This window comes from Salminus brasiliensis, chromosome 1 (genome assembly GCF_030463535.1).
Source record: "Salminus brasiliensis chromosome 1, fSalBra1.hap2, whole genome shotgun sequence".
Lineage (NCBI taxonomy): Eukaryota > Metazoa > Chordata > Actinopteri > Characiformes > Bryconidae > Salminus > Salminus brasiliensis.
This window is the reverse complement of record NC_132878.1, coordinates 91,248,397-91,270,992: the sequence shown is the minus strand read 5'-3', so window position 1 is coordinate 91,270,992 and position 22,596 is coordinate 91,248,397. Positions and strand designations below refer to the sequence as shown.

At 39.2% G+C, this 22,596-nt stretch overlaps 1 protein-coding gene and 1 long non-coding RNA gene across 9 annotated transcripts in view; one reads left to right on the top strand and one right to left on the bottom strand.

Annotated features, from left to right (window-relative positions):
- LOC140567667 (uncharacterized) overlaps nucleotides 1-22,596 on the top strand; it is a 39,339-nt gene that overhangs the window by 11,259 nt on the left and 5,484 nt on the right. For 2 of the 3 annotated variants that reach the window (XR_011980624.1, XR_011980626.1), the window contains exon 2: nucleotides 19,779-19,912. This is a non-coding gene — a long non-coding RNA (uncharacterized lncRNA). Of the gene's footprint in view, nucleotides 1-19,778; nucleotides 19,913-21,185; nucleotides 22,035-22,596 lie in introns of all 3 variants that reach the window. The other variant, XR_011980625.1, reaches the window with a different exon arrangement.
- rpz2 (rapunzel 2) lies at nucleotides 1,168-21,422 on the bottom strand. Of its 6 annotated transcripts, none has more exons than XM_072692396.1 (3): nucleotides 21,350-21,422; nucleotides 11,347-11,396; nucleotides 1,168-4,715 (listed from the first exon to the last, which is right to left on the bottom strand). In XM_072692396.1, exon 3 carries the CDS (start codon nucleotides 4,672-4,674, stop codon nucleotides 3,991-3,993), a length of 684 nt encoding a protein of 227 aa, XP_072548497.1. In that variant the 5' UTR covers nucleotides 4,675-4,715; nucleotides 11,347-11,396; nucleotides 21,350-21,422; the 3' UTR covers nucleotides 1,168-3,990. The 6 variants fall into 6 exon arrangements, with proteins under 6 accessions (XP_072548497.1, XP_072548495.1, XP_072548494.1 ...); XM_072692394.1 differs by lacking the exon at nucleotides 21,350-21,422 and adding an exon at nucleotides 20,179-20,206; XM_072692393.1 differs by lacking the exon at nucleotides 21,350-21,422 and adding an exon at nucleotides 20,179-20,203 and having other exon boundaries at nucleotides 11,333-11,396.

The following is a 22,596-nucleotide window of genomic DNA, read 5'->3' as shown; positions in this document are numbered from 1 at the left end:
AAATCAATATATGAAATTATAAGTAAATAGTTTTACTTATTGTTATTACTTATTTAACCCCCAGACCATAATAATGACAATATACATGCAAATGCTTAGTTAAGTACAGGTTAAGTACAATGTTTGTGTAGCATATTACAGAGTTAAAGCTTAATAGCACTTCATTTTAGAGTTTTCTAGGGTTTAAATGTAAGCATTTTATTGTTTTATTGTGTTTCAAAGACTTAAGCACACTGCAGAGTTGTTATTAAACTATTTAAATATTTTTCCCTGACTGACTTTAGGATCATAATAATGTTGATTTTGTATTTTGTGTACATCTGGAAAGATATTCATATTTAAATCAAGTAAATTCAGTGCATTACTTAGTACTTAATAAGTTAAATCTTAATAGCACTTTATTTGGGGATTTTCCTGGGTTTTATTGTAAATATTCTAATATTATATAGTGTTTCAAAGGCATAAGCACACTTACTGCTGATAAGAATTTTATTAAATCATCTTTTCTGACTGTTTAGGATTGTAATAATAGTATATTATTATAGCATAGTATAATATATGGTGTACATTTGGTATTGATGTTCAGATTTGTACCAAGTAAATTCAGTGTGTTACTAATTACTTATTCTTATTACTTATTTAAACCAACTGACCTGCCACAATAATGACAATTTACACACAAATGCTTATTTAAGTACAGTATGCTTTGTTTAGCACAGTGAGGCTAATATCCGTGAAAGGTAATACCAGGCCAATATGGATTAAGGATGTTTGTGCAGTGTTAGACTGCTAATATTACAGAGTTTAAGCTTAATAGCACTTCATTATGGGATTTCTGGTGTTTAATTGTAAGTATTCTAATATTTTTTATAGTGTTTCAAATGCATAAACACACTTATTGCTGAGATGAACAGTTATTAACAAAACTACTTTTCTGACTGTTTAGAATCATAATAATGTTGATATAATATATCGTGCATATTTAGGAATGATGTTTATATTTGAACCAAGTAAATTCAGCCAATTACTAATTACTTATCCTTATTACTCATTTAAACCCACAGACTTGCCATAATAATGACAATTTTCACACAAATGCATAACAATACATTCCGTTTATATTCAATTTTTTAACAAATACAAAAGGCTCAGTTTTTAATTTTCCATGTGATTTTTATTAGTAGTGCTGCGTAGTACTTTACAATTTTCAACAGCAACAAAAAAAATAATGAATATATAGATTTACAAGAAAGCATCTTCATATTCAGCGGACCTCCTCCTATCATCTCCAGTGCAGGCTGCTCTCTACACTAATCTGCATTCTGCCCTGGAACACCAAATAATGTCAGAATGCCACGAGGCCCACCGAGACGCCCCCTCCAAGGATGTTACTGTTCATCTTGTTTTAAAAGTGCATAATAATTGAATTTAAGCGCATATACATACATTTATGTGATTGGGAACCATGACAGAAGGCCTTCAACTTAAAGAGCGAAGGGAAAGTAAAGCACTAATGGAGTGGAAACTGATTTAAGATGCATTTGAAGTTCACAGGAGGCACTAATGGCATGATTTGGTAAATGGCCCACCTAAGCAGAGTACACTTGGAGCAATATACTGTATATGGTAAAGGCAAACAGAGCTTTTAGTTTTAGAGACCGTCATCCAGCGTGAACAGGCAGAAAATTAATCTGAGGGGGGGGCATAAACACGCAAAATTACATACAAAAATAAGGACAGTTTCTTGATCTACATTTTAACAAAGGAAATATAAAAAAAAAAAAACACTTCAATGTATTCTCAAAACATCAAAAACATGCCTCTTCTTCAGCAATAAGAATGTCAAACGCACAAAGCTAGAACAAATAGGCGTTCGGACTAAACGTATTGTCCTATGTAAGAAGCTTTGTAATGGAAAGCTGCACTTCTCCACATTCTTCCTATATAAAAAAATTAACGGGTTCTGGGATAAGTTTGCACGATTCATGCAAATGAATAGTCGGAACAAATTATTATAGCATTTAGACAAACAAGAATATTCCAGGTTGTAGTTAGTACTGCTCATATTGCAAGACAATTGAGGTAAGGCTAATATCCGTGCAAGGTAATACCAGGCCAATCTGGATTTAGTATGTTTGAGTAGTGTTAGACTGCTAATATCGCAAAGTTAAAGCTTAACAGCACTTTATTTAGGGATTTTCTAGTGTTTCCTTTCCAGCATTTTAAGGTCATGTAAGCAAATGCATGCATGCAGTATTACATTTGTAGTGTTACTTTAAAGGGAACATTGTGAGGATCTGTCTGAGGCATCAGTGATTATTCAGTTTAGCAGACAAACACACTGTATTGTGTTGTTTTTTAAAAGTGCAATATGTAGTGTATAAACTACCGTATCCAGGCTTTAATTAGTGTCGTAAACACCAAGTACAGATCATTCAAAACACAGCACAATATTCAGCTTCATGCAGCCTCACATCTACAGGGTTTGGCCTCTGTTTAGATTGTATGGCAGAGCCACCGGCAGACAGTGTTGAACAACTGGATTTCATAAGGACCGTCCCAAACATGTCGCTGGGTGTGAGCGTGACGTAGCGATACTGTTAACTTGAGACAGACTTGCCGGTGTGGAATCTGCAAGTATGGACAAGAGACCATTAAGCCCTCAGCTTTGTTATGGAGCACGAAGATGTGGTTTGAAAGGCTATATGACTATAGTTCCTTAGTTTGCTCTTTGAGCAAGGGTAGTTGATCCACAGGCATTTAACAGGTACTTAGCACGAGCAACAAGAAGTGCAAAACGATTTTTGGCAATATACTAAAAGTCTAGACTATTGGAGCGAAAAAAAGGTGGTTTAATTGGTGGGAATCTATTGGTAATATTAAGTATAACTTCTCGTATTTATGAGTATTGTTTTGAAGGACAGGTACTGACTGTGTTGTAAAGGGCAATTCTGGTTTTGAGGATTTTCACTTTTTAAAATAAGGATCCATAAGAGTAATTTGAGCAATGCCACAGAAGAACCACTGTTGGTTTCATAAAGAACCTTGAAATTAAGGTTATTTACCAATGTAAAAGTTCTTCACACATCTCTATCATTAACATGGTTCTTTATGAAAGCAAAAGTGGTTCATCTATAAAATCTGCACCTGAATCCAGTTTTCAGTTTTGGATTTAGTAATCCTTGTTATTGATTGTCATATGGGGACAATCAATCACATGAACTGTTCCCTTAACTTCCAGTAAGAACAAAATCCAGGACTGGAAACTGGATTCAAGGTCCAGATTTGAAGATCTGTGGAATCTAAGGAATCGCCCAAAGAACCATTATAAGCTTTTTTCATCCTCCCCAGTCTAAAACACCTAATCTAATTAATGAAGCCATTTAAAGCCACCTGACTGTTGGAGCCATGTGTGTTGGATCTGAATTCTCTGGTATGGAAGATCACCACCAGGATTGAACGCCACTGCTCCCTGTCTCCCTTCATAAGAAATCATAATACAGACACTTGGCCTTAATCTCTTTAGTTTTGAGGCTGTGTTTAATGTTTGTTATTGAGACTAGCACAGGTCTATTGGATGGGACTGGGCTCCTTGCCACTAGAGGACTCTCTCTCTCTCTCATATAGAACTACTGTATTTATAAACACAGAGATGATACAAGACAGTGATGGACAGAAATGAGGGAAAAGAGTAGGACTGAAAGAAAGAGCAAAATGAGAGAGTATAAAGAAAAACAGACCATAGGGGGTAGCAGTGAGACTGCTTTTGGGGGCATGGTCCCCACCCCTCCTCCTAGGACGTTTACCTTCCTGCATAGGAATATATGCTAATCTTGATCTAGGAGACCAAACATGCCAGGTGGCTAATGGCATTAGATAGCAAACAGTGCAGGACCAGGTTGGTTGGTTGGTTGGTCTCCAGGAGGATGGGTAGTGACCACTACTTTAGAAATTACATAAAGAGTTCAGCGCTTAGAAAGGGAGGAGCAATCACTTGCACTTCCTCAGAACCTCCTGCATCCTCTCCTGCACATTTTCCATCTTCTCAGCCCATTCCTCACTCAAGCCTTCCTCATCATCCCGAATGATGGCAGTATAGCCCATGAGGGCAATCAGCCCAATGCAGAAGAGATAGGTGAGGCGGGTGCACAGGCGCTCCATCACCTGCCGGTCGCCCTGGGAGTGGGTCATGTAGACTTCCAGGATAGGCCTGCTGAACAGCTTGGGCTTGCCCATGACGCCCTCATAGAGCGTGTACAGGTTCTGGTCACCCATGTCGTTGGCGTAGCTTTCCTCGAAGTCGTCCTTTTTGCGCTGCTGGTGTTCGGGCCGTGCCTCCACGATCTCCATGAACTTGCGGAACTGGTTGCGGATGTTCTCCTCCACGTGGCCGTACTGGCCATCCAGCGTCTCCTTTCTGATCTGCATCAGGGCGCTGCGGTTCTGGTGGGAGATCTCGTCCAGCGCCCGGTTCACACTGCTGAACTCCCGCTTTAGTGTCTGGATCTCTTCATCATCTACTTGGTGCAGAACCACGCGAATCAGCGAGCCGGCCACGCCGAAGATGGGGTTCACCACGGCAGCTGCCGATGAGATTGTAGCCACGCACTCCAGGACTTTCACCAGCCCTCTCTTGAGCTTGTCGCGATCCTCAAGGATTTCCATGTCAGCCATGTCAGCAAACAGACAGAGGCTCTCTTGGAAGTAATGAAGGCCTGAAAGGACAGAGAAGGTTAATTTTAACCATATTATATCTATATACAGCATGTGACGTAATCTGTAGCAGCAAAAAGCATATGAAGACCATATAACAATGCTTGGTGCACCTAAGCCAGTCCAGTATGGCTTCTTTCATTCATGAATAAGAGAGTGATCACCTCGTATGAGCTTAAACCCATCAGGAGAACCAGCTCAATGTCGTGGCTGGTCGCCAACTGAATGCAAAACATACCAATTTACATATCCAGCTGGGTTGAGCAGCCCAGCAACTTGGACTAAAATACAGTATATGTCCAAATGTTTGTGGACACCCCTTTAAAAAAAAAGAACGCTATTTTAAGTTGCACCAATTGCTGATATAGATGTGCAAGTGCACACACAAGCAGCTTGTCTAGAAGAAGTAGAGAAGTACCGTCAATAGAATAGGACTCTCTGAAGCAGATAATCAAACATGAACCTATTGGCATCATGGCAAATGCCAGGCATGGGCTAGAGGGCTATAAAGCCCCCCAGCATTGAGTTGTGGAGCAGTGGAAGAACTGTGTTCTATGGAAGGATGAATGGTGCTCCATCCATCATGTGTTCTCAGGTGCGGTAGTGATCATTCAACATCAGTCATGTCAGAATATTATGGAATGGTTTGGAATGAACTCACTGTGTAGTTCTGTAATACCGCAGACTCTAGTCCATCTGTTTCTCTGCATACCTTGTTAGCCTCATTTCACCCTGTTCTGTTCTACAATGGCCAGGACCCCAAAGGACCACCACAAGTGAATCAGACACGGCAGTACTGCTAGAGAGTACTGTTTTTAAACACTGTGTCCACTCATTGTCCATTCTATCAGATACTCCTACCTAGTTGGTCCACCTTGTAGATGTAAAGTCAGGGGCAGGAGCTCATCTGCTGCTGCACGGTTTGCAGTTGGTCATCCTCTAGTCCTTTATCAATGGTCACAAGAAGCTCACAAAATTCTCAGGGTCACTGATGGACTGAGGTGTTTAAACACTCCAGCAGCACTGCTGTGTCTGATCCACTTGTGGCAGTCTTGTGGGATTGACCATTGAAGAACAGGGTGAAAGGAGGCTAACAGAGTATACAGAGAAACTGATGGATACAGTCTGGAATTATAGAACCGCACAGTGCTCCTGTATGGGAAGTGGAGCTGATATGATGGGCAGAGTTAATTAACCAGGGGTGGTCCTAATAATCTGATATGACGGTGTTAAAAAAGAAAGAGTAGAGACAGTTACTTCAGCAAAAGCAGGATAAACTATTTTTAAACCCTTAATGTTAAGAAAAAAACCCAAAATAAAACAATGAATGGGCAGGTGTCCCAATACTTTTTTTATATTGTGTATTTCAAACATCAGCACTGTGTATTCACAGTGCAACACTGATCATTATAGCAAAACATGCATCTCACGTCCAGAGATGCTAAGTAATAACCAAGTAAATTCTGAATTTGATATGGAAACAGAAAAGATTTATTTTTGTGCAAACAAGTCAAACAGTGTGGTCCACAGTGGCAAGATTTAAAAACTGAATAACGATGATAGACAGTATGTAAATAAAATACACAAGCCTCCAGCATTACTATACATTCAGCCACACTATAGGACTCAGCAGATCAGCATACTTGAAATTCTGCATACAGGATATATGGAAAGTGAATAAAAACAAAAGGAATTAAGTGCTATACAAAAAGGAGGCAAGCTGCACAGGAAAGACTACAGCAAGAAAAAAGGTTCCTTGTTACCCATTTAAGTCACTTTGGCTTCTTTGATTGCTCCATTACAACGCTTCAGCATATGAGAAGACTATATACAAACACTCTTCCCGGAGCAGATGATCTCAGTTCTCCTCTTCACACTGGTCCAGGATCTCCTGCATCTTGGTCTGAATGTCAATGACCCTTTGGGCCCATTTCTCCTTGACCTCATCCTCGTCGTCCTCAGTGACGGAGGTGTAGGCCATCAGTGCTATGAGGCCGATATGGAACAGGTGGGCCAGATGAGAGCACCTAGCCTCCATCACCTTCCTGTTCCTGTCGCAGTGCTCCAGGTAAACCTTCAGGAGGGGCCTCCCAAATAGCGACCCAGTCCCCATGACGCCACGATAGTACACATCCAAGCTTAAATCGCTCTTGTCCCTTTCGTAGACCTTCTCAAAGTCCCCCATGTAGCGGCTTGCGTTCTCCGGGTCCCCCTTGACCCTATCCACCATGGTGTTGAAGGCACTGTACTGGTGCTTGATGTATTCCTCGTACTTGCCAAACGTCTCGTTGATCTCGTCTATGCGGATCTGCCGCAGGGTCTGCTTGTTCTTCTCAGAGATGGTCTCCAGCTTGTCGTGAATCGGACGAAAGTCCTTGTCCATTTCCTTAACTTCTTCGTCCACCAGCCCCTTCCTCACAACCCCAACCAGGGACGTGACAATGCCGAAGAGGGGGTCTATGGAGGAGGCGAACGAGGAGATTTTCTCCACGTAGCCCAGAACCTTGACCGCGGTCTGTTTGATTTGCTCCTTGTCCGCCATGGATGCAGCGATCAGCAGCTTTTTGTGATTCTGAAAAAAATGAAAATATGGTTAATAGACCATAATTAAAAATCAACCATCCTTGTTTTTTAAAGAACGTCATTATCCTGGTCACCCAGAGCTACTACATGAGTGGGCTTTTAAAACAATTAAACCACATTAGTCTCACTTCTTATTTGGTCAGGATTTTTTTCCAGAAGTAAAAACTTCATTTACGCCACAAAGCAATCCAACCCCCCCCCCCCCCCCCTTCCAAGAAACCATGGGTGCTGTCCAGTTCTGAAACAGCACAGGAGAAAACTGTGGCATGCACCTTTGAATAAGACTCAACTCTTCCACCTAGCATGTAATGATTACTGCAGCACTTTCCAGACTTACAGTACACCATGCATTGGACTGAAAAAGCAGGCTATCCATTGAAAACCACTGGCCTAAGTTCTCACTTCACCTTCACCACTAGAACTTCTCTCCAAGACCTGGACTTAAGTCCAGAAAGTCAGGCTTCATATTTTCTGAGTAATCTGATACTATTTCCTGAAGTGCGGAGGAGGAACAGAAAAGGGATGTGTTCATTTCCATGAAAACAAAAGGAGTCAATTTTAAGGATCCATTTCTACAAAAAAAAGGCATCATGGGACGCAACAGCCTCGGTTACTCCCAAACCTAAACACATTAACAGAGACACCCCTGATTTGTCCTACTAGAAGCTTGTCATTCTTAAATTTAGAAAAAGAAACATCTCCACAACCATAAGAAGTCCCTCGATGCATGTCTCCAAACCATTCAGCTGGTACGCTGTACGGTGCAGGGAGTGGAGCAATGTAGCACTGCCTGTTTCCAGGCTAAACTGCTTAGCTTAAAAAGACAAACCAGGCCAAATCCAGCCTCACTAACGCCATTAAACAGCAAGATTAGCACAAAACACATGCTGATTGATAGTGTGGAAGACAGAAGGTGACTGAGCTAAGATTCTTACCTGCTTTACGTCTGTAGCTGTTCCCTTCCTATTGGTGCTGCTGCTGTTTTTGTACAGGCAGCCACCATTTCAGTCTCCGGCCAGAGAGAGAGCGCCTGCCTCTGCGCCGTATAAGGGCAGGGTGGGGGAGTGACTCATGCCTGAGCAATGCTGATTGGGTTAGGGAGGGAGGGAGGGAGGGAGGGGGGGAAAAATGCAGCTCTTCCGCAATCCCTTCTACTGCACAGAAAATGGCTGCGGCCTGCTTTGCCTCAATCGGCCATAAATCAGCAGTTGCGGAGTACGTACTTACTTAATTAACACAATATTACATTTAGGCCCAACGACACATGAGCAGGCCAAGGAACAGCAGGAAATGAAGGAACTGCTGGTTTGTTGTACATGTTGAAGTTAAGGGGAATTTCCAAATGAACTGATTAGTAAGGAATGGAAAGATGTGTGAAGATCCACTGGTACACAAAGGCTTTACAACATGTAGAGGGTATTTGTTTGAAGGCCTAATCAACAGTGATGGAGTCAGCTGTCAGACAGCTGCTTTCAGTCGTCCCTCAGCAGCTGGCAGAGACCTTCCAGACAAAGGCTGTTTCTTTTGGAGGATTTCTTTCACAGCCAGTTGCTGGTGTGTGGCTGACAGTCCAGTTTTGCTTGATAGTCTACAGACAAATATGACCAGGCTTGATTGTCTAGTTTTATCTCATTCCTATGCGGAGATGAGCATCACAGAGTATAAAGTTTTGGATTTGGACACTCGAGTATATGGACTGACTTGGCCTCAATAGACTTTCCACTCTAGACTGAAATGTCGCGAAATTTCAGCCTGAAAATGCATAAATATGTGTTTTATAGATATTATATTCAGTTTTGCTACAGTTGTGCACAGTCATCACTGTGATGCCGCTCACCAGCAGCTCGCAGTGGCATGATGTGGCTTTAAATAACAAGGCTTTCACTATAGAGAACCTTCAGTGTAATGGAGAAAACTATGTGCTACAATACAGTAAATATAACGTTTAAGGACAAACAAGCTGAAATTAGAGGTGGGCAATATGACAAGATTATCATTTTTTAACCAAATTTAATCATCATGACACTTTATATATATTTCTGAGCATATCGTAGATATCATCAGTGCCTAAAGAGCGCTGACCAACTGCACATTTCATTGCAAAGAGTGTAATTAGTTTGGTTTAACTGGATGAAGCGCAGCACAGTTTGAATAAACATTACTATACTAAATATGATGAGATGATTTTTAAATATAAAAACAGTTTTTAAGAAAAATCTGCTGCTACTGATGCCTATGACTGATTCTATACGCCAGAATATTGTGATAATTATTGTGTATCGTAAAAAAATGGCAATAAATACAGTGTTTTTACCCACCTCAAGTTGAAATGGTCGACTAGTATCTACTTAGGAAGTATATTTGCTAAAGATAAGTTAAAATGCTAGTCTGATGGCGTATTTGCTAAAATATTGCGCTAGTTGGAATACTTGCTATACAAACTTAACTTCATGTTAAGGCACATTTACTGGGGGTTGAGTTTCAGAAAAACCCAGAAATGTAGGGTTTTTCTATAATTAAAGGCTAAGTTGAGTTTTTTGCAGCCAACAACAAGCAGAGACTTAAAATCTTAAGACTTGAAACTCAACTCTGATTCAAAGCCCAGAGACTCCTGATTTGACTCAGACCCAAAGCCAGAGATTCAAGACAAAGCCCGGAGACTCAAGAGTTGACTCTGACTCGTTCTAAGAATTATCAGACCCAACTCAGACTCAAAGCCAGAGACTCGAAACTTGATTTGGAGTCTAAGCTCAAAGACTCAAGACTTGATTTGGAGTCTAAGCTCAAAAGACTCAATACTTGATTTGGAGTCTAAGCTCAAAGACTAAAGACTTGATTTGGAGTCTAAGCTCAAAGACTAAAGACTTGATTTGGAGTCTGAGCCCAGAGACTCAAGTCTAAGCTCAAAGACTCAAGACTTGATTTGCAGTCTGAGCCCAGAGACTCCAGTCTAAGCTCAAAGACTCAAGACTTGATTTGGAGTCCGAGCCCAGAGACTCAAGTCTAAGCTCAAAGACTCAAGACTTGATTTGGAGTCTAAGCTCAAACACTCAAGACTTGATTTGGAGTCTAAGCTCAAAGACTCAAGACTTGATTTGGAGTCTAAGCTCAAACACTCAAGACTTGATTTGGAGTCTAAGCTCAAAGACTCAAGACTTGACTCTGACTCCAACATAGAGACTTGAGACTCAACTGAGACTCAAAGCCAGAGTCTTAAGACTCGAATTGTACTCGAACACCAGAGATTGGATGTGCAGATCAGACACTTTAGAAAGCTCAACCTTGAACCCTAGAGACTTGAGTCTCAGTGCAAATTAAGCAACTTTTGAACCCTTAACTATTTTAACCTTAATCAAAGTGAAAGTACTGAGCGAACGCTGCTCTTTCTCAAGACTGGCATCTCTTTTAAGCGTTACAGGATCATATGACAGATACTTCAGTAGTGCAGTAGTTGCAGCACGATGAAGGAAGTTGTGGTTAAATGCTTTCCGCAAACGAACAACAGAAGGGGTCAAAGGAAAGGCAGCAATACCACCAGAAAGAACCACTTATGAGTTGATGAGATGTGGACCTTTTTTTAAATAAACGTGTAGGATGTAAAGGTTCTAAAAAACAAACAAAGTTACCTTTGTAAATTGGAGCAGATTCTGAATGTTCAGAGCTTAAGAACTTCTAAATCATATCTTATACCTCATTTGGCATTGCTATGTGAACAGCATCCATTTTTGCTCTTTCTAATCCAGCTGTGTACTACGGATTGTACTACGGTAATCTTCCAACTTCCTGTTTTGGTCCTGTATGACCAGAGTCTCAACTAAGCAGTTAATTACCGGGTTCAGTAGGTGTGTTAGCAAGAAAGCCAGTAAACTGTGTCGGACCAGAATTCGTTCCTGTTTCCAAACTAGTAATAATCTGGTTCCTAGCAGAGAAACCTCACTTGCTGGACACATTTCCTCAGTTTCTGTTAAACATGAGTAAAAGTGGATGTTTTTGCCACCACCAGGTCAATCAGGGTTAGCGGAAAGTTGAGTCTTACGTTGCAGTCCTCACCGGGGCGTGTACAGACAGACCTCCAACCACTTCTCAGGTAAACAGAGTTCCTGTAAAAAACGAGAAGCAATGACAAGTCGTCAGTTTTCTGTTTAACAGAACTGCACCTTGTACCACGTTACATTACACACGAAAAGAATACGGCACAAGATTGGACCAAAACTGATACTAATACTATTCTGATACCTTATGCTTCACAAAACTACACTTAGCCTAGTTGCTTTAACCCTTGGTGTATCATATTAGACCATTTTATTTACTTTTTAAACTGAAATATGTTGTAAAAAATAAATAAATAAATAAAAATAACATCTAAATATCAATCATATGGAATAACATTTAATTAATAATAATTAATAAAATTAGAAAATCAGATGCATGTTTTGTGTGGATAGTGGATAATCTATGCACTGCATGCACCAGAAAAATACATACAGATTTCTATGTTTACGTAAAATATGAAAAACAATTGTATGCTGTATGTTTTAGTATGTTTACAAAACGTGTTGTGAGCAATACATTCCTGATGCATCAAATATAACACAAAATAAAAGTAATGTGCAGTGTTATTTAATTTCTTTTTTATTTTAGTAATTGGTTTGAATGTCAAATAAACACTAGTATAAAAAATATAGGAATTTTTCAGTAAAAACAGGCACACTTCACTTAAGATAACATCTAAATGTCTACTCTGGCACTGACTCCACTACCCTACAAGAAGAAGACAGCCAACATCACATTACAGTGCGGGTGTGTGCTATTTCAGACTAGATCTGATAGAGATCAGATCATGTTCATACTTTTTCACCACTGATATCTGATGCCCTTTCGGTGCCAAGACAGCTTCTCTAGTGGATGTTGCTGAAATGAAGGGAAATGCTTCAGTTTGTTGCTCCAAAATGAGAGCACAGCACCACATTAACACCTACGGATATTTCAGAATGCAGTTCAGTTCCTGTTGGTTTTGGTGCAAGAAGAACTGACAGCTGAGGAAGTCATCAGGCCTCCAGTGATTAAAGCCTGATAAACTGACTCTCTCTCGCTCTCTGTGGTTTGACACTGCATCAAGACAAGCAGCAGAAGATCAGAGCCACTGTTCTCCATTATGAACCATCTGTTACTGGAACAGTAAGAGTACACTACATGTCCAAATGTTTGTGGACACCCCTTCTAATGAATGCATTCCACTAATTTAACCCTTTAAACCCTGTATGTAAGCCCACATGTAAGTTCTTCACTCTCATTGCTACATTTTTTGCAATAATTAAAAGCTTTCTAGACCCTAAAATAGAACCCTGAGGGACATAAAATACACTAAACAGTTAAAAACAAAAGATTAACAATAGTTTATGCATTTCTGCAATAAATGAATCATGAACATAAGGTTCTAGGTGTTAAGTTACACCCATTGCTGACATAGATGTGCAAATGCACACACACAGTTTGTATAGTCTTTCAGCAGATGCTCTTAACCAGAGCGACTTACAAAACTGCACCAGTATAAAGAAAATCATCTTTAAGAAACTCTGAATAGGCTTGAATCCTAAAGATACCTCAAGCTTAGTCAGTGTGGATACCTAGACACACAACACTCGCCAAACTACACTTCACCTGAATGTCAAATTAAGTAAGACATGAGTATAATCACAAGCCCTTAATAAGTACAAGTGCACCCACTTTGGTGCCTGGACAGTCTGGATGCTTGTCCTCCATGCATCTTAAAGGATGGTGGATCAAGCCAGGCTGTACTTGAAGCTCAAAGGCCAACTCACATATCAGCTTACCCAAACCTCACCTAATAAGCAGCAAGCTCTAAACTAACCAAGACAGTCAACATTTCTAACACAGTCTAGTTAAGAGCATATTCAAAACCAGCCTACCTTACAAGCAGAGGATGAGCCCAAGTAAAAAGGCAAGCGCACTGATTTCTATGCGAATTCGGGCTTAATTTATCTAGACTTGCAAGGCGTTAGCACCGCCCCTGCAAGTCCCTCTTCAGCCAACCCGAAACCACACCTGAGCATCCAGGTTAATTAGTATTGCAGATACAATAAGCCTATCTTGAGCAGATAAACATGAACATATGGGCACCATGCCTAATGCCAATAACTGTATTATCTGGAATGATGGGGCTCCAGCCAATATTTTTGGGAGGAGTTGGAGATTTGAGGTTGGTGATCATCCAACATACGGACCTCATTAATGCTCTTATAGCTAAATGCATTCAAAACCTCACAACAGTGCTTTGAAATAGAGACAGTAACTCCAACAAAAGCAGGGTAAACAATGAATAAGCTAGTATCCCAATACTTTTGTCCATATAGCATAGATGGAGACTAGAGGAATAGATGCACCGATTTAACAGAATCTTGCACAGTGTCCCATATTTCGCACAAAGGTCCTTACATTCTACATGACCAGTTTTCTAATCTCTCTTCATCCGAGAATTAAACAAGATGTCTTATTATTGTGCCCTTATGATATATGGAAATGAGCTCTGTTCCTACTGGCTGCCCTGTAGTGTTTTCCAAAAGCAGTTTGGCTGTTTTTCTATTATAACTTTAACACACATGTGCAGGACTAACTTTTAACAGGTTGAATATATGTAAATATTTAAATACATATTTTGTGACATCACAAAAAAAGCACTAAATGACTTTTTATGTCTTATTTACTGAATTTTTAAAAATATTTTTGGAAGGTGGGAGTGGAGCAATCTAGGTCTTGAAATTTATTGAAGGTTCTGTGGAAGATAATTAAGGTCAAAATAAGAATTATGACTTTAATAAAACTTTATCATCCGGCATTTAATGGTTTAAATGTAATCGGTTACATCCCAGACAGCTCTAATCAACATAATCACAGCGGTTTATGGATGTGAAACAATACAATTACACTGCTTATGTGCAAAAAACAGAACATTACATGGATAGTAGATGAAAACAAAATATAAAACTATAAAATATGTAAATATTTAAATATATATATATATATATATATATATATATATATATATATATATATATATTGTAGCAAATTTACTGCCTATTTTTACAATACTTTTTAAAAAATCCATTCATAGTGAAAAAGTGCATGCAGGACACTGTAAGGCAAAATAGTCTTTCTTACTATTTTGCCATTATCAACATTACATATGAAACTCAGAAGACTTGTGTAGGTTCACTGGTAGTTTTGTCAGTAAATAAAATGGCTAAATCTGTGTTGCAGACGTTCGGACCCCTGGTTCAACACACCACTATTGTAAAAAGTTTCGCAACAATTAACCATTTCACACCAAACCTCACTCTGAATGACTGGGTTTACGTCTTATTTACTGATTTTTTTATAAATATTGTTGGAAGGTGAGAGTGGAGCAATCTAGGTTCTGTGGAAAATCATTAAGGTCTGGTTCTACAATCAATAACAGATAGCAATCGTCTTAAAAAGAAAAAATAAGAATTATGACTTTATAAAACTTTATCAGCCACCATTCAAGTTAAAATTTAATCGTTTACATCCCAGACAGCTCTAATCAACACAATCACAGCAGTTTATGGATGTGACTCCTCAGGGAAAAAAACAGAACAGTACATAGATGGTAGAAAAAAAAAACTATTTATATAGTTTTACTAAAGAGTATTAATTAAAGGATCCTTTCACAGATTTTCATAAATTCCTACATCAAACTAATAACATATAGTCATTCAGTGTGGTTTTGGCAGGAAATGCTTTTTTCTAGAAAAACTGTTTACAGTGGTGGTTCTGACCCCTGAATCTGTGTAAGAAGTTGGCAGTTTTCTTTATAATGAACCATTTCACACCAAACTGCAACCAGAATGACTTTGTTTCCATCTAAATGACTGAATTATGCAGAATGTTATAAAAATTGTTGAAAGGTGAGAGTGGAGCAATCAAGATCTTGAAATGTATTTGAGAGGTTCTGTGGAAAATTATTGAAGTCTGGTTCTAAGTTCAAGGAACAACAGATAGCAGTCTTATTAAAAAATAAAAAATAAGAATTATGACTTTGATAAAACTTTATCAACCACCATTAGAGTTAAAATGTAATCGTCTAATCAACAATCACAGCGGTTTATGGAGGTGATAGAAAAGCACAACACAGAACAGTACATGTATAGTACATAAACTACACAACCTGTAACACTGAAGATTACTAATATAGGGACCCCTTCTCTGATTTTTGATGATTTTAACGTAATCTGAACATTAACAAATAGTCATTTGGAGTGAGTTTGGTGTGATATGCTGTGATATGTGTTTTTTTTACAGTGGTGCTGAAAGGAAGCTGAAGACATCTGAAGTGTTTAATATCTCTGAAAGCTTTTTAATAGAGCTGGCCAATATAACGATATTTTATTTTATTGTGATACATTTTGTTATCGTGATAATATGCTTTTCTAAGCATTTGGAGGATACTGTTAGAGCTTAACAAACACTGGTTTCATTACAAACAGGTGTACTTTGACTGGTTTTATTTAAATGATGAGCAGCAGATATAAATAAATATAAAAATCACGGTATTCAGTAGGGAAAGGATCTGAATAGTAGTTGATAAGAATCTGCCGCTACTGATGTTTTTATTCTGTGATTACATGTATCGTGATAAATATTGTGTATTTATCACAATACATATCATGCATTGCAAGTCTTTAAATATCACCCAGTCTTACTTTTTAAAATTTTGTAAAAATCTATTCTTGGTGGAGATGAACATGCAGGACATTGTAAGGCAAAGTAGTTGGCAAAGACAATGTAGATTTGGACATTTCTCACTATTACCTTCATCAACATTGACATTGGTATTTATTTATTTATTTATTTTTAATAAAATGGCTGTTTTTGTGTTTTTTGACGTTTTGACCTCCTCGTTCCTTTCACCACCACTGTAAAGTGCCAGTATATTCCTACAGAATTAACCAGTTTACACCAAACCCCAGTCAGAATGACTTTGTTTGCATCCTAATTACCGAATTATGCTGAATATTTTGAAAAATAGTTGGAAGCAATTCTAGATCTTAATATTTTATTGGAGGTTGTGTGAAAATTCATTGAGTTTAAGGAATAACAGACAGCAGCCTTCTTTAAAATAATAAAAACATTAAAAGCACACAGTTTATGTGCAAATAACAGAGCAGTACATGGAAAGTACATCAAATACAGAGTGTGTAATACTGAGATAATTTTAGTGCAATCTGATCATTAATAAATAGTCATGCAGTGGGTTTAGTGTGAAATCCTCTGTTCTAGAGAAACTGCTGGTGAATGGAATCGGACATCTGAAAATCACAGAAAGTCTTTACTGTTTTTTTATTATTTTTATCAGCACCACTGTAAAAGGTTGGTACGTTTGATGATGTTGGTACTTTGAATGACTTTGCATTATGTTGCAAGACTTAAGCAGAATTGTTTGCAAAAATTTATAGAAGGTGATTGTACAGTAATCTAGATCTTGAAATGTATTTAGGAGGTTCTGTGGAAACTCATTAAGGTCTGGTTCTACATAAAAGAAATGATAGACAGCCTTCAAACAAATTATAAAACCATCAAACATTGTGGCTTTAATTCTTGGGTATGAACTTTATCTGGTCTGACTTTGAACTGTGTTTGAAGAGGCATCATTTACTTGTATATTTTTTATTAAAATTTAACTAGGCACAATCGCCAGTGTTTTCTTATTTGTAATTAGCTAACGATAACAATGGGATCAATCATTATAAGCTGAGAACAATTAAGCTCTTTAAACAGACATGATGAATCAGATGACTTTTCTCAAGAACATTCTTATGAAGTGATTGGTGAATAATTACCAGTACACAATATAAGAATGGTATGATTGATATGTTAACACAAAGAGATGTTTGGGAAGGGTGTGCTGACCATTTTTCCAAAGAAGCTTTGTGTTTTGGCATTTCAATCAATTCAAAGTGCTAAAATACTGTATCTGTATCTACTAGAGTATTCTTTTCTTCTCCTACTTCCACTTTTACTTCACTGCATATTTTTGGATGAGTTTACCACTTTTACTCCGTTACATTTATGTTTACATGCTGCAGCGTTACTCGTTACAATCTAAAAATGATACGAATCATTTCAAATCCACATTATCACCTCCAGAGCACTAGATGGCGCTGTCACCGGGTTTGATAAAGTCGCCTCAACACTGAGCAGAACAGGGGATCGAGCCTAGAGCTCTGTTAGTTTATCTCCAGATGGAAGAAGAAGAACCACCAGAAGAACCTCCTCCATCTTCACCTCCTGCAAATACTCGTATGTGCAGAAGGGCCTGAGATCTTTCAGCTGTAGTTGAGTTTACAGAGCGTGAAGCTCAGGGTTTGAGCTGCTCTCCTCACTGGTTTTACAGATGAAACTCTTGTATGTAAGCATCTGAAATAATATAAACTCTGATACTCAGACTTCTGACTGCTCTCTGTAAGAACTACAGAACACAGTACTGTACTTTTACTTTCAGTACTTAAGCAGTACATTTTACAATACACTACTTGCAAATACTTAAGTACTTGTAATACTTTAGTACTTCCACTTAAGTACGGAGCTTAAAGACACTTCTACTCAAGTCACTTTTGTGATACAGTACTTTTACTACAGTCTGGCTCTCTAGTACTTTATACATGTCTGCCTAACAGCACAGTGTGTACACCTCAGGTCTATGAAATGTATACTGTATTGATGGCCAAGCTGACAATTAAGCAATACTTCCCAGCAGTTTTACCAACCCTGTATCCAGACCAGGCTCAGGGGGTGAAACTCAATAACAGGCAGATGCCAGACTGAGTGTGCTGGACTTGTTCTTAACTCTGACACTTGTAGTTCACACCTACTTGCATACCACCAGGGGCAGGCCTTTGACCCACAGTGTTCCTCTACTTGCAACAAGATTTCCACTGGAAAGCTGCCCTAAAGGCCTCCAAACAGGCCTGTGGGGTTTCTATGGCTTTTTGTAGCCATAAGCTGAACTCTGAAATAACACACCAAATTCACCACGCCTGTTCCCTCGACCCACCACAGGGGGCAGTGATTTACATTTTCCCCCATTTAATACCAAAACCTGTCCCACTGATTACAGAAACAACTTGACTGGGAGGCTACCAAGACTGTTCAAATTTAACCCTTTACGTGCCAGACACTTTTAGGAACTGAATTTTAAAGCTGTACACAGCAGGTCATGGATGTTACTTCTTTATAATCATAAAAACAGACTGTTTACATCAAAGCCAAGCACATTTTACTTTACAACTTTACATTTTACTTTAGAGAAGGTTAGGAATCTCACATTTTTCCTTAACTTACTTGATTAAACTGCTTATTTACAACCTGCTTAAGCCTTTAATTAAGTCTAACAGGCTTTAGACACCATATTTGCCACTTATTTGAAATAAATACGTAGAAAAAAATACATTAAATTGTATGTTTATAATAGAAATATTATAGTTCAGATCAAGCTGTACTTTTTTTTTTAAATAGAAAAGGTGCTATAAATTACATGTGTAAGCAATTATTATGGTTTTAGCACTTTTGTTTGTTTTTTCATAATGCTTATGACTATTAGGCATCTAAAGGGTTAACTGGGGATTGATTTATTTATTTAAAAAAATAAAATAAATGCAGAAGATGCAAGTCATATCTCCAAAAGAGGATTAGATCACCACTTCAGCAACAATAAAAAATATTTTCTCTACATTCTCATGTTCTAACTAATTTTTAAGCCACTTTAACCCTTTGGGGCGGGACTAGCAGTGGATTACTCCGCCCCCTTATGTTGATAAGGCATTGTTAGGAAGAAATAACCATTTTGCATAAACCTCTCAGGTCATCTGAGCTATCAACAGTCAAAAACAGTGGGCCTGGTGATAAGAATCACAGTAAACTAGTCTTTGTTTACCCCGTAATCAAACCATTAAACGGTTAAACGGCTTCCAGCTCTGCCTGTTCTCACCGTCTACACCACCAATCCTTCCTCAGCAAGGTAAACCTGAGGTCTGAGGCTTGTCCTATGTGGGAACAGTCAAATTAGGCCACAGTGTAGTGTCCCACTGACTAATGAACTTCCCATATGTGTATAAATCATCACTCTCATTAATTAATCATGTGCTTTAAGCATGTCTTCATATAAGAAAGTCTTGACGTGCTTCAGGACAGTAGTAAACACAGAATGGCAGAATGGGGCTCCAGTCAGGAAGTAGGCAACTTCAGCCGCACTCACTCTACTGAGGAGCGGCCATCTTTAAAACTCACTGTCAATACACACAGGAGGGAGTTAATCTGCTCAATTTGACTAACAAAATCGCACAAAAACCCACCAGATGAGATCATTTGCATAGATATATTTACTCTAAAGGCCTCTCCTTCTCCATGTGTCACTTTTATAACAGTTTCCTCTCTTTCTTCCACAGAGCACAGCCTGCTTGCTAATCCTGGCACTCCTCTTTGGACAGCAGCCCTCAGACCAAGCAAGAACAATCGAAAAACTACTTCATACAGCCACAAGACAACAATGCAAGCCCTTTTCCTGTGTTTATCCACCAATGTGAGTAGCTCAAAGGGTCCACATCCCCTCTACAGCAGATCACAATCAAACAGCACCCTGGCCAGCTTAGCTAGAGCTCCCCCTAGCAGCCATTGCACAGTTCCTCATGTGTGCTGAGCTTCCTATCCCCTTTTCAACCCAACAAATAGCCAATATACCACCTCCAAACATGCATCCACTGGCATGGATGTGAGCTACAGTGCCTCACAATGCAGCCCATCCATCCATTGGCAGCCTAGCCATTGGACATCACAGTCCTTTCTTACCTCTTCAGAGAGCTACCTCCCTCTCCAAATTCCCAATCTCGACTGTACTTCTTCTTCCCAGCAATCCCTGCAACAGGGCCACTTCCATGTCAGCTCTCAAAGCAGGGGTGTTCATATTGGACCATACCATTTGAGAGCCCTATAGTAGGCCCTGGTGCCTCAAAAAGGGCCCATTAGGCACCACACATGCACAAGCCTCCACTTGCTCCAGTCAAATGGTATGCGCACAGCCTTCTATACAGCAGCCCCCTCCTCATGCTGCACACGTCCTCCCCCAGTCACATTCAAATATTCCAATCTTCCAACAGTCGGATAGCCTATACAGAAAGGCAACTGTGACTCTGGAGACAGCTGGAGGCGCACAGAGTCTCCAAAGAGCCTTTGAGAGGGTGCCAGACACTGCCACTAGCCCCAAAAGGTCAGAATCTATTATAAGAAGCTATTTGGAGATACAGTTGTGCTAATTCAGTGGGAATAAACCAAATAAATCAAGAAAAAAAGCCAGTGAATTATGAGAAACCCATCGGGAGTGCCGGAGGTAAGTGACCCAAGGCACCTCTCCAAAGGTGCAGGTGTATCCACAGAGGAAGATACCTTTTTAAAGTCCAAAATAAGATCAACAGAAGGTCTTTAAAAAATATATATGGACTCAATATATGTGAAAATTCAGAAATAAGAGCTGACCTGCACCAAACCGGAATGCATTTGGGTGTATTGATCTTTTAAATATAATTGTATTAATAGTATTGCAGTGGCTCATTGTAGTGCACTCTCCAAGCCTTGTAAAAACACTACACATGTATTCCAAATATAATATTTTAGTCATTTCAATAAAATACAAAAAACAAATAGCTTTGTTAAACCAAATAATTCAGTAATAAGAGCAGGTAGTTTAGCTCAGGGTGGTCATATTGCTTCCAGTAACACTGGTGAATGCATTGAATGCCTATCCATCTCAATAGCATCATCATTTCCCTGGTTTTAATGTATTTATTTATGTCATACAGCCAGAAAACAGCACAGCTACTCATCAGACAGCCCAATCAGCAATGTGCAGTGTGCACTTCCATTTGATGGTGTGGAGAAAAGATGACCACACAGCACAACTCCAGCCTTTCACACTGAAAACCCAAAGAGCAGGAAGCACACCACTCAAGACAGCCCAACATACCAGGAGCTAATGGACAGGATACAGGTCTGGACTTGAAACGGGTCCCCTTCCTCCACTTCTTCGCCCCTGCGTTCAGCACCTCTGTACAACAACACTGGGAACTACTCCATCCCACTTGCGCACAAAGGAAAATGGTCTCCAAATTAGGGTCCTCAGCAGCGTGCGCAATTCATCCACTTCTCCTGTCCCCCCATGCTCCATATGGACAGTTGTAGTGTAGCAGCCTCCACTCTTTTAGCCTCAATGAGGACACAATAAGGCTAGTAAAGAGAAGGACAGGTGCTCCCACCACGGCTAGCAGCCCGTCTGCTGCAGCAGCAGATGGCGTGTAAGTGTGCATGCAGCCCAGTTTACCGGCCGTGTGGCTCATGTTTCAGTGGGAGACAACAGACAGCACCACAATGGCATACAGCACACATGTGTCCTCAGACAGCACTCCCCCACATGCTCCCCTCCCTCTCGACGCTCTGCTGTATGTTGTGTTTGCTGGGCTTTAGTGTAAATCCCTGTTTACGCGCAACAGAAAAGCCTTGAGCAAGATGCGCCTTAGCAGCGCGTTACGCAATTAGCGATTAGCATCCCTGCCATTAAGAGGAGCACCAGGGCTGTGAGGATCAGTTCAGCTGAGCTCCTTCGAGATGGGACTGAGTAAAGGCTTAAACGTGCACAGATACCTATGATACAGGTGCTTAAATCATAGTTTTCGCTCTGTATATTCTGTATATAACTATGGTATGGTTCAAATATGTGTGTGTGTGTGTGCGTGTGTGTATATATATATATATATATACATACATATATATGTGGTATATATATATATATATATATATATATATATATATATATATACACCCTTACAGCATAGATGCATAAAAACGCATATTATAACCACAGTTCCTTTTATTTTTTGTTTATTTGTCTGTATATTTTATATAATGGATAGAAATACCCATCATACACACACACACACATACATATATATATCATACTTTTGCATAATTTAAAGTATTACGCAACATTACTGTTTATTTACATTGGCTGAATTTAACATATTGTGAGAAGAAAACACTAAATGTATGCAAAACTATTTGCATGTTAAATATTAAAGTAAAAACATTAGGTTAAGTTAAGTTTTTGTTAAGTTCAGAAATAAACGGGAAAGCAGGAATCGTTTCTTAAATGTAAACAAAAAAATCCTATAAAAGTTGTTTTCACAGATTTTCAAAATGTGTTGTTGGACGGGTGTG

Bases quoted from the DNA above. Each gene is read 5' to 3' on its own strand.
- rpz2 (XM_072692396.1), bottom strand. From the start codon at position 4,674: ATGGCTGACATGGAAATCCTTGAGGATCGCGACAAGCTCAAGAGAGGG.